The 11,309-nt window shown below is 33.8% G+C and overlaps 1 protein-coding gene across 1 annotated transcript in view; it reads right to left on the bottom strand.

Moving 5' to 3' along the window:
* LOC105622461 (zinc finger E-box-binding homeobox protein zag-1) overlaps positions 1 to 9,219 on the bottom strand; it is a 32,598-nt gene extending 23,379 nt beyond the window's left edge. Inside the window, exon 1 of the mRNA XM_012203880.1 lies at positions 9,186 to 9,219. Coding sequence (XP_012059270.1) covers positions 9,186 to 9,219 — 34 coding nt within the window. The remainder of the gene's footprint in view (positions 1 to 9,185) is intronic.
* Positions 9,220 to 11,309: the final 2,090 nt, after the last annotated feature.

Genomic DNA, 11,309 nt, shown 5'->3' with positions numbered 1-11,309 from the left:
TAAAAATATATTGTAAAATTTTGAAGATTATTAGTTATATTTTTATAAGTTTATACTGATAAGTAATTGGTGAGTCGTATTTATCCATCGGCATCATAATACTGATTGATCATATGTTCTTTTTATTTCTTTATTGAAGCGCGTGACGCGTAACCTAATTTCACGAAGTCTCGTAAAGGCACGCGCGCGCGCACGTTCTATTCGCGGACGAATTTGCAAGACTACGTTTCCTGGGATTATCTCCGCAGACGGCAGCATCAATTGTTTCTCGAGAGTGGGTAGTTCGTGACACGCGATTGTTACAGAAGTCCCTGAAATTTCCCGCATATGATCGAGGAAAACGTAACAATAATAAAATTCAAGATTAAAAAGGAGTATGTAGTAATAATATACAAAAAAAATGGTTGTAATTTATAAATATTTATCGTCGCGAATGTTAATGAATTAGTAAAACGAAATTATTTTCTGGTTATGTGAAAAGAGATAAAGAAAAATTTCACTTGTATTTTTAACCCTTTCATGTCTGATGGTACACCTTCAAAAATTGATATCTTCCAGAAAAATAAAAACAACTTCTTTCTGAGCTCATTTTAAAGATAAAGGATAGAATTCTTCACACAGAAAAAGACTGTTGAGAGTTTTCCTCCTTTTTTTCCTCTGCCTTGTCGAAGAATTTATAAAATGGGCTAAAAATGCATATATCTTTTACAAAAATTAAAATAGTGAGTTCTTTCTTGGTTCATTTTGAAAATGAACAATCGCTATTTAATTTAAAATAGTAGATTCAATATAGTGAACTAAAATGTAAATTTTTTTGGGATTTTAATGAAATTTATCCATCAGGGATTTTTATAATCACTGATTAGGAATTTGTAATCAAAATTTTAAAATTCATAATAGTGAATCCAAGATGCAAAATTTTTTTTATTTGAATGAAACTCTTCAAAACGTAAATAAAAAAAAAGATCGAATCAGTTCTGTCCACATTTCGTGGGGTGTTTTTTGAAGCATGGAATAGATAGAATCTTATACGTTGTGTAAATAAAACGTGCCTTTGTGTTTTTATTGATTTAATAAACAACGATAGCACAGTATAGTGCAGTTGACTATCAATTTAAAAACTATTATAGCCTCGACATTTCCGTATTAAGATTTTCGTCTTAGAGTTCTAAAGAATCCATTCTTAAAAGGATGGACATGGATTGTGATATACTTTGTGTACATATATATGTATATGTTCCTAAGCAATTGATGAAAAGTGTCTATAGAAACAAATGATTTCAAATCAGCGATTTCAAAAACTCCTGGAATCTGAGTTTCATTAAAATCCAAAATTTTATATTTTGTTCCGTCAGTTGTTCCATCAAGTTATATTGGATTCGTTAGTTTGAATTCTGAAATTTTGATTACAAGTTTGTAATAAAAAAAAAGTGATCCTAAAAGTTTCTAGTATAAGACGTGAATTAGATGCTAATTATTCCTACAAAAAATCAGGCATAAATTCAGCACTATCGTTTCTTTTCATTTTTATCAATATTTTTAATTTAATTTTATCAATATAGAACATTTCTAGATATGATGTGATTAAAATAATTATTTCTGCACTTGTTAAATTTTTTATCTCTTCTACGAGAGATAGAGATACATAATTGAAACGTAATTGCGCGTTAAAACTAGCAATAATTCCACGTATTAGCAGTATCGCGAAATAAGTCGAGTATTATCGCGTAACAATCATTCGATTCTCATGAATAATACGGTCGTTCACGTTATATGTATGTTCATATATATGTACAGTATATGAATCGAGGTATTTTCTTGCGGGTTTGTCTAGTGTCGTCACGGAAAACCTCAATTTCCTGTTTTTTGTTCTAACGTTAAATATATTTATGGTTCGATGCCATCGATTTCGCGTAAGTTTCCAATTACTCATTTAAATGCGCATTCCAACAGCATAATATAACATATGACATGATTAGAATGATATATGCATGTATGTGCTGACCATGTGTATGAGCATGATGATGCTAAAGAAACATTTAAAAAGATATTTACTCAGCTTACTCATTATCAGATATATCATTTTGCCTATACGTATTAAATAATTAATCTATAAAATGATATAACAGAATAGATAATTACAATTTAATAATCTTGTTTAGATAATCAAAGAAGACAATTCTAATGGCAGTTTTCTGACCGCCCATATTTACGGAATGCCGATAAAAAAGACGATCGGTGGGCAGGGTCTTAAAGAGCTGGGGAGGATAGGCGCGCGCGCTTACGTCATCCGACAACGTGGATTAAGCCGTAAAGGCGCATTCGCACGGCGCCGAAGATACCGTCAGGCGGACGAACGAGGTCCATGGGTCGCGTGTGCGTCGTTGCCGACGCTGCTACGGTGCGAAGTAAACGATTTCTCGGAGAGGTCATTGAGCTTGATAGGGCGCGGGCGGCCGCCATCTTCCAGAACGTTAAAACCACTTCGACGCGCTCCCATAAACGAGCGCGGTGAGGTGCGGTAATCCAAGCTGTCCTACCAATCAAAATTATTGAGCAACCACCGACGTACAGATTGGTCCTATGTGCGCGAAGAACGAAGGAAATAAAACATGCTCGAACGACTGGCAGTATCATAACATCAATGAAGGAGAAGAAGGCAAGATGGCGGAGCGAAAAGAAGCCACGTGTTTTGTCGGAGGTTTTTGTATTATCACATACGCGGGACGCGCCGCAACTTGCGCTCCCAATTCTAATGACAGATATAGAATTCATCATTTTTTTTTATTTTAACAAAAATCATCATTCAAGTATTGCGACATTTTATAACTTAATATAATGTTATGTATAGATTCGGATATAGATTCTTATGCAACTTCATATTTATTTAGAAAGCAGTTTGAAAAGTAACATCAAAATATAAATTTTTCTTATTAAAAAAGCAAAAAATGCATATTTATTTATACATATTGTGCATATTTTCAGATTTGTGCAAATTTGTATATTTTGTACATGCAAAAAAAATCTGCATAAAAATCTGATGTCTAATTATGTATATCAGGTAAAGAAAGAATTCTGTCATTTTATCGTCTTTAATGTCTATTCGAAATAAAATAAAAATATTGTATTATTTCTATTTATCTTTTTGTAAATTTTCTGTTCAAAAGGAGAAATGGTTCTTGGATCCGCCATTTCTTTTTTTTTATTCAAGTGATTGTCCGGAAATTATCAGCATTCGGATATTAACCATTTATTAATGCCATAATATAAACATTTTGTAATACTCGATGATAACGAGTTGTTAGAAAACAAGATGTGTATTACGAAATAGGTAAAATAGGTAAAATAGTTTACACTAACTTGATCGTTAATCGCATATATGAATATAAATATCAGAATCGTTATCTACGAAAAATATTGATGCGTTTCTCAATTAGCGAGAAAAACGCTTGGCTATAATATTGAGTTGACACAATTTTATCTGTTCGGAGTCGCGTGACTCGTATATGTGTATCTTACACAGGCTGTCTCAAATGTTACACTGTATTTGAAACCAAGAAGAACACTTGCTACAATGTTTAAAAATTCACAGATTTTTAAGATAAGAATTGTTAATAAATCTCGTTCTCTTACTTAAAATAAATAAATAAAATGCATATAGTAAACATTCGCGCGTTGCAAGTAATATTCTTTTAAGGAAAGCAAATATTCTTTACAAGAATATAAAGGAATTAAAGTAACATTTATTTGCGCACAAACATTGTGACAAAAATCACTCGTTTTAACGTATTAATTAGAAGGACTATATCGAACAATATAATAATCATTGAAGAGATGAAAGATCCTAAAAAAAATTACACAAAAGATCCTTGAACAATGCAGATATAACTAAAATCTGAGTCATTCATCCGCTCTGAAACACAGGGTGAACATTATCTTCCCACGAAGACAATGCACTTTCTCGCACGTGGATGCACGCGCTGCATAAACAGCATCGAATGTCGACCTTCTTTCTTTGAGGGACATGCCGAGAGTAATGTCAAAGATCTTTTATTTAGACTTTCAGCAGCATGTGATAACTGTATTTCTTGTAATTGCTTCTGAATCTCAATTTTATTTTTGAAATATGAACAAATTTTATTGTTTTTTTTTGTTCCTTTAGACATTCGCGCGCGCGAACGTAATCTCGAATTAAATTGAATCTCAATTAAATCAAGATCAACAAATACGAGTTTAAATCCTATAACGATAAATAATCGAAGCTGAATCTTACATGCTTAAATAATTTCCATGTGAATTTATGTATTAAATATGTAATCATTTGTAATGCGCGCCGTTCAAATAATTATACTAAGATTCAACTTGGGCCTTCAACTTATAGATTTTAAACTGTTATTTGTTGTATTCACATATACGATCTTATAATAAATCGTTTATTATTATTTCAAAATCTTTATTAAATCGAAATAATGATAGCACAATTAATAAAACGTGTTTTATCTGTGTGTCGAAAATAAATTTATAATAGCTTTAATTCTTAGTTCGCAAATACTTTTATTTCAAAATACAAAGCAGCTCGAAATGCAAATACAAAAATAAACAAAATTTTTATTACTTATTACCTATTTGCATTGCTTCTCTCCATATTATTCTTTGTAGACTTCTTTTTCTCCTCGTTAATTGTTTATTTTAGTAAATCTTATAGATATTATATTTATATGTTATCTAACGGGAAATTTCTTTGCGTATCAATATATTTTTTTAACTCGTACAAATAGTCTATACACGGAAAACTATCTAAACTTAGCTGCATGAGGCACAATTACAGAAACAAAGGCGTTTTCTTATGCACGTGTAACTTTTGTTTGGTTATTGTAGTCGCAGAGATGAAAATAAGAGCCGGCAGGTTTTCGAGAGCCAATATTAGGAATGGTTAAATATTTTCATACAGGGCACGACTTCGTTGCTACCTGACTCGATGTGTAATCATTGGTCACATATCCGCGCCCGCGCATATCCATGTCAGACACGTGTTCTTCGCATTTGCTACGCGGGAAATGCTGAATTGATTTTTGGTTTTCCGCAAGTTTCGAATTACGTGCTTCGCCGCTCTTCGATCGATACGGTAATTGAAGTACGAATCATCTAGTTACGAAGTTACATAGAAGTTTTTCATACATCTTTGTTATTCGCAATAATAGGATTTTAAAGATTCTCCCTCCTTTTAATTTTTTCAAATATGAAAGAAAAATTATAAATAACTTTTCATAGAAACAGATGTTATTTATTTAGTTATTTTTTTTTATAAAAACCATTTTTTGAAGGCATTGAAAGTATCGCATTATATCATAACATATAATAAATAAATATACTAAATATAATAATATAATAAATACAGTATTATATATTATACGATACAAACAATATAAATTTTTTATAGAAATTTTAAATGTATCTTCAAATACATCTTTCTTACAAAAAATTATTGTATAATATATGTTTTTTCAGTCATTTAAATTATAATATAAACTAATAAATGATAATATGAAATCATAATATAAATAAAATTTTAATTTAAAATATAATTTATAAGTTAAGAATCTGAACAGATTTATTTTTAAGTAAAGATTGTGGATAAAAAATTTTATTCTTGAATTAAAAAAATAAGATTTTTCTCATGAAAAAATATTGATTAAAATCGAATCTAATTTGATTGTAAGCTTATTTTAATTTTCAGTTTCCTTTGAAAAATACTAGACTTCTATTTTGATTACAATTTTTAGTCATTTTAAAAACTGTGTTCTACATGTTTTTTCCTCAAAAGTAGCAATAAAACTTTAAAGAAAATTAAGTAAGGAACAGGAAAAAGAATCTCTGTTAGAAGGAAGAATTTTTTTTAACAGAATAAAAGATAACGCTAAAAAACTGCAATTGAATTTTCTAATTGATAAAAAACGCAGAAACGCAATAAGGAATACTAGAAATTTGTTATTACAATCTTAAGCTATTTGGAAAATTTGACAGCAATTTGTAGTTGTTATCACTAGAGGCAGAAACTAGAGATTTCTTTAAAGAAAAGAGTATACCTATATATATAACATTTATATGAGAAGAAACTTTTCAAGAAAAAAATGCCGTGATTTTATTCATACATTTTTCCCTTTTCGAAAAGTTTAGAAAACTTTTGTACAGTTATAAATATATTTTTAAACATTATATTAAGAAATTTTACTGTTGTAGTACATTTACAAATAAAATTAAAAATTAATAAGTTTAAAGCAAAATTAATAATAGAAATTTTAGCCATATATATATATATATAATTTTATCAAAGCATAAAGATGTTTGCAAAAAATAAAAGAAAATAAATAATATTTATAAATCTAATCATTATTTTACTCAATTTTTCTCTTTTTTATCAATCTGGTTTTATAAATTATCTGAGTTGTATGTATGTATGAGAAATATGAGTATTATATCAGTCAGTTAATAGTAATCATTACAAGTGTTCAATGCATCGAGTTAAGAATCAATATTTTTTCTGTATAATCAATGGTACGACTAATCGTACTTACGAATGATGAGTGACGATGGGCCTACCAAGGTCTAGATAAACTGATGACGTATATATCGCGAGAATAGTAAGACTCATTAATGAATAAATCGGCCAAGGTGGATCTTGCGTCTTCAATTGTATATATACAAGGTGAAAGAAATAAAGGCTATAAATTGAACGTTACGCAAATATAGATTGATCTAGGAAAAAGAAATTATATCATATATACAACTGTCAACAATATTGAGTTCGGATATATTTTCATTTTGTTTAATTTTTTGGAACACTTCGTACAAAGACGTGATGCAACCTGTTAAAATATACGAGTCAAATCATAATAAATTTTCTTAAGTCAAACTCTAAATGGCTCAAAACACTCACCTTATCTTTTTTATCAATGCAGCATAGTAAACTACTTTATAATTTCACAGTGTCGGTCCGATTGTTCGTCCATTTGTCCGTCCGTCTGCAAGATTTCTCAGCAACGTTGACTTTTTCAAATTCAATTTTCGACTATAGACGAGAATTTGGTAAAATATAATCAGTTGATTATAAGGAATTCAAAAATCAAAGTGTCAATTTTAATGAAATTCTTTCATTAGTTTAATGAAATTCTTCTATTAGATTTTTCATTTGCGTTAGTACATCTGTTGGCTTTATATGTTTGTATGTTCATTTTAAGTAAAAATTTTTGAGAATTTTAAACAATGCGAACAGATCTTATTACAATATAGATATATGAATGCCGACATTGCAAGTCAATGCTAGAAAAAAATTATAAATCTTACATAACACTACCTTAGACTTTTTAAATTATTTTCGATAATATTTTTATTTTTTAAATGAAAAATAATTTAGACTATTTCAATGATTATGAAATAATGCATAGATTAGTAAAAACATATTGTATTATATGTTTAATGTATATTCGGACGCGAAGAGAAAGAAAACGAAGTGCAAAAAGTACAAATGACGCGAACAGACCATATGATACATATATTTTCTTTTTTCTATCTCTATAAAAAAAAAGAAAGATAATAAACGTGAACATATATCAAGTCAAAGCTTAAAAATGCAGATTTTGAACAGTATTAATCTATAAAGATAGCTAAAAATTTCATTTTAATTAAGAAATTAATTAACATATCAATTTTAACATATCAACATTGCAAAAAATTATTATGAAATACATCTTCACAGATTTTTTAAGCTATGTCATTAAAATCTTATTTCATTTTTATTTTTATTAAACAATATGATATCTAGAAGTTTGGCCTGATAAGAATAAATCTAATTAAATAAGAGAAGTCCTATATTCGGTCAAAGCGGATCTCAGTCTCGGATCTTTGACCGAATACAGGACTTTTCTTATTTAATTAGATTTATTTATAAAAGATTATTATATTTAATTTAACTTGTTTTTTATTGTACGCAATGAAAGACTAGAATGATTTTTTGTTACGAGACAAAATGACGATTTTTCCTTATATAAGAGATATTATATCTGGGAAACGATGTTGAGCGAGTATCGATTTTCGCGAAATAGGAGACGATGGACAGTCGACTAGTGGAGTCAATCGCAGATGCTGTCTCATCCATTAAATGCCGCCTTATATCACGCAGGCGATATAGGTCGCGCACGTGCAGCGGCATGCATTCTGCGAATTTTCCGAGACTCATCGAGTCGAAAACCAGATGACGAAGTTGTGGTTCCACCCACGCAAAGATTGAATTCTGAGGTGTCTCGACGCACTCCGTTTAGAGAGAGACTTCAGGCTTCATTTAAATCCACGGACTTTTTGGTTGTCTTGAGATTGGCAACAGCCAAGTCGCATAATACAGACACAATTTGAACATTTTCGTTAACACGAAACGTTTATCGAATTAATTTTTAAATTTATTATGTACTTGATTAATCAGCTTTAAGTCGTAGGGTAATTAAATTTAAATTTAAAGGCTATTGAGAAATTAAATTTCAAAGTCGCGAACATTCTTTAATTAACTTTTAAAGAAACATTTTAACAAATTTCCAATATATATATATATATATATATTAAAAAATTGATTATTTTATATATAATATTACAAATTAAGGTAATGGTCTTTACATAAGAGCAATTGACTTGTAATCGACACTTTCCTGATTGTCATGCCTGTGTCATGTGCACTAGTTTTATAAAAGATTGGATTGGGGAGTTAAAAATCATTTCATTTATTCATTTATTTAATAGTAAATATTAAAAATTAAAAATTTGATTACAAAATTATATATATATATATCTCTCTTCAATATTTTATTAAATTTACAATTACTTAAGAGACGTCGTGTATAAAAATTATTAACTGTCGTGCATAATAAACATCTGATACAATGAATCTTTCCAAATATATAGATATAATATTCATCAATACTGTGATCTCTAATTGCGTGACAAAATAATAAAGTTAATAGATCAATGAAAATAAAAAATAAATAGCAAGTAATTTTATTATTTAACAAAAAGCATTGGCCGCAGCAGATCCATATTCCGTAATCACTTCCCTGATTTTCTCTCTTTCGTAAGAGAAAAAGAATTTCGAAGAAATTCCGAGTTCGCCGAGTCAAGCAGAATGTTCATTCAAAGCTTACCTTTGAACGAATTTCGGACGAGAGTCATGCTCATATTCACGGGAGCCGGTGCCTTGAGGGTTACGTCCGGCGGCTCCTCTTCCTCCTCTTCCTCCACCTCCTCCTCCTCCAGCTCCGGCTTCGGCTCCTCGACGTCGCGGCCAGGTTCCGTTCTCCGGCGGAGGGAGGCGTCAGCTCGATTTTCGCCTCACGACGACGAGTTCGTTGTCCATCGGCGTTCTAAGGCACAGCGGCGCATCAACATCGCTGCAATTTCTTCTTCTTCTTCTTCTTCTTCTTCTTCTTCTTCTTCTTCTTCTTCTTCTTCTTCTTCCTCTCTTCTCAAGTCGCCTCTCTCACGTACTTTCAACTCTCGCTGCCTTCGCGATACCTCGTTGCGGCGCGCGCATGCGGAGGTCCACCGTTATCACTCCCTTGTCACCCGATCATCTATCCTCTCTTCATCGCTATCACTACAATCATGTGCTCTATCGTGGTTCAAGACATAGACTGACGAGACGAATCGCTCGTTTCATCGTCGCGACACGGCTATGTGGACTTCGACGATGGCAATGACGTTGGACCGTCCAGAGGTCAGAGGAACGGCAACTTACCGCTCGATCAAGTGTCCACCGGCAACGGACATGGAAAACGCGCGTCACTGCTGGTTCATTGACGAGGAAGAGGCACGAAATGCTAAGGAAAATGTGGAGGCTGTGCGAGAGAAAATCGAACACGCTGCTCTTGACAGGACGGAGAATTCCAGTTGTCGAAATTGTGCTCCAATCAGATTGCTCCAATCAGGTTTTCGGAGATCCTCTTTGGTGATGCGCGAAGAGGCAGGTAAATGACGGGCGGGACCGGCGGCTATCACCAATACTTTATGTGAAATAAGTCTCCCGCGGGGATTCCAGGTGAGTTTGGTGCCAGAATTCGCACCACGAAATGCCATCCACGCCGAAACTTGGAAACGTCAGTCTCGGCCGCGCGTCATTCCCTCCGGCTTTTCTTCCTCGCGTCTTGCCGTCGCGACGCTCTCGTAATTTTGTGGTCGTTGTCGAGACGGTGGACGGTTGAAACGCGCGCGACGACGGTGGCCACGACTACGCTTTGTAAATAATCATTTCACTCGCGCGCGCGTATATCTCGCGGGATCGCGCGGAAACGCCGAAATGAGAGGGATAGAGAAAGAGAGAGAGAAGGAGAGAGAGATAGGGAGAGAGAGAAAGGGAAACAAACGAAAGATAGAAAATGAGAGGGAAAGAGGGAGAGAAAAAGAGAGAAAAGGGAGAGGCTACTCCGTGCTCCGGGTATATTCGCGGGAATATCGCGCACAAGAATGTTGCACGCTCCTTTTTTCTTACTCTTCTTGTAGTATCGCTTCTTCTTTCTTCTCCTCCATCTCCTCCTCTTTTACCTTCTCCTCCCTTCCCTACTCCATCACTTCCTCCTCCACTTTCAACACCTTCTCGTTTGAGACGTCCGTCTTCGCACCACGCACCACCGACGTACCAGGAGAGAAAGAAAAAAAATAAAGGGAAGCACTCCCGATAACGAGAAGATCAGAGAAGATGGACAATAACGGTGGGTGACTACACGCGCGGAACAGGGGAGGACCGAGAGGACGGTGAGAAAAGGGTGCAGGGAAGGGGACGCGAGACGGATGCGAGACGGTCAAGAGAGTGTGTGAGGAAGAAACACGAGACGGGAATTGGGAAAAGCGAAAGAGAAGTGAGAGAGGATGGCTGTGTGTGCGGATGGTGTGTCAAGACATAGCAGAGAGACGGAGCGGGCAACAAGGCAGAAACGGTTCGGTGCGTTACTAGCAGCCTCGCGCCGAGTAGAGAAGCCAGAAGCACCGGGTAAAACACGATTCCCTAACTAACACACACGGAGACGGATCGGGGACTGCTTTGGAGCAGTTTACTATAGGATGGGACACGGATGGTGATGGCGGCCGTGTAGCCGTAGCAGCCACCGCCCCCATACTCCTTCTCTCTCTATCTACTTCTATCTCCGTCCCGTTCACGCTCACCGTCCACCCTCTCCCTCTCCAACGCGAACCAAATCTCCCCTCTCCTACATCGAGAGATCGGCTCTCTCCCTCTTTATCTCTCTTTCTCTTTCTCTTTCTCTCTCTCTCTC

The sequence above is a fragment of the Atta cephalotes genome (genome assembly GCF_000143395.1).
Source record: "Atta cephalotes unplaced genomic scaffold scaffold00045, whole genome shotgun sequence".
Lineage (NCBI taxonomy): Eukaryota > Metazoa > Arthropoda > Insecta > Hymenoptera > Formicidae > Atta > Atta cephalotes.
This window is presented reverse-complemented; position numbering and strand designations above follow the sequence as displayed.